The sequence below is a fragment of the Formica exsecta genome, unplaced genomic scaffold (assembly GCF_003651465.1).
Source record: "Formica exsecta isolate Colony F162 unplaced genomic scaffold, ASM365146v1 scaffold301, whole genome shotgun sequence".
Lineage (NCBI taxonomy): Eukaryota > Metazoa > Arthropoda > Insecta > Hymenoptera > Formicidae > Formica > Formica exsecta.
The window spans coordinates 40,468-41,154 of record NW_021850268.1 but is presented as its reverse complement, the minus strand read 5'-3'; the positions used below and the strand labels follow the sequence as shown (position 1 = coordinate 41,154).

At 36.8% G+C, this 687-nt stretch overlaps 1 protein-coding gene across 1 annotated transcript in view; it reads left to right on the top strand.

The window, feature by feature from the left end:
- Nucleotides 1-398: 398 nt before the first annotated feature.
- LOC115237636 (alcohol dehydrogenase class-3) overlaps nt 399-687 on the top strand; it is a 4,548-nt gene continuing 4,259 nt past the window's right edge. The window contains exon 1 of the mRNA XM_029810811.1: nt 399-589. Within this exon, the coding sequence (XP_029666671.1) occupies nt 569-589 (21 nt within the window). The 5' untranslated portion in view covers nt 399-568. The remainder of the gene's footprint in view (nt 590-687) is intronic.

Genomic DNA, 687 nt, shown 5'->3' with positions numbered 1-687 from the left:
AAAAAGTGGGTGGTTATTAGCCTTGTTGCATTACTGTTTTTTGTCACGAGAGGCCAGAAAGCATTTTCAGGCCGTATTTCGGTCGTAAAGCGATACGCTAGAGAAACAAGGATAGTCGCTCCTTGTCTGATATTATCTCCCAACAAACGCATCCGTGTGTTCAACGTATCGGTGTGTGCCTTCACGGACGCTACACACATACGCGATGAAAGAGAAAGCTATTTAATCCGAAACATTGTCTTTTTCTAGAATCGTTTTATGAAACTAAATTCATTTTATTGAAGTATTAAAGTGGATGTAGCACGGACATGAACCAATCGGCTGTTTTATCGGCTCCGAAAGTGGATGTGGCCATGTAGTTCCAGGCGGCGTAAAATGGATGTACGTGACGCTAGTGTACGACCTAGAAAGAGCGTCACACGAAAAAGGGCAGCGTGGCGACTCTCATTCTTCTCTCTGCTTGTACAATCGCTCGGTTAAATCGCAGGAGAAAAAGTTTATTTCTAAATAAACAGAACGCATTTTAAGTATAGAATAAGTGTATGATAAATTTAAGAAAAAATATATAATGACGGATACGGCTAAAAAAGTAAGTACAAGATAAGATAATTTCTTGATATATATATATATATATAAAAACGGAAGAAAAGCGTTAAATTAATTATATATGTATATAATAAATATATA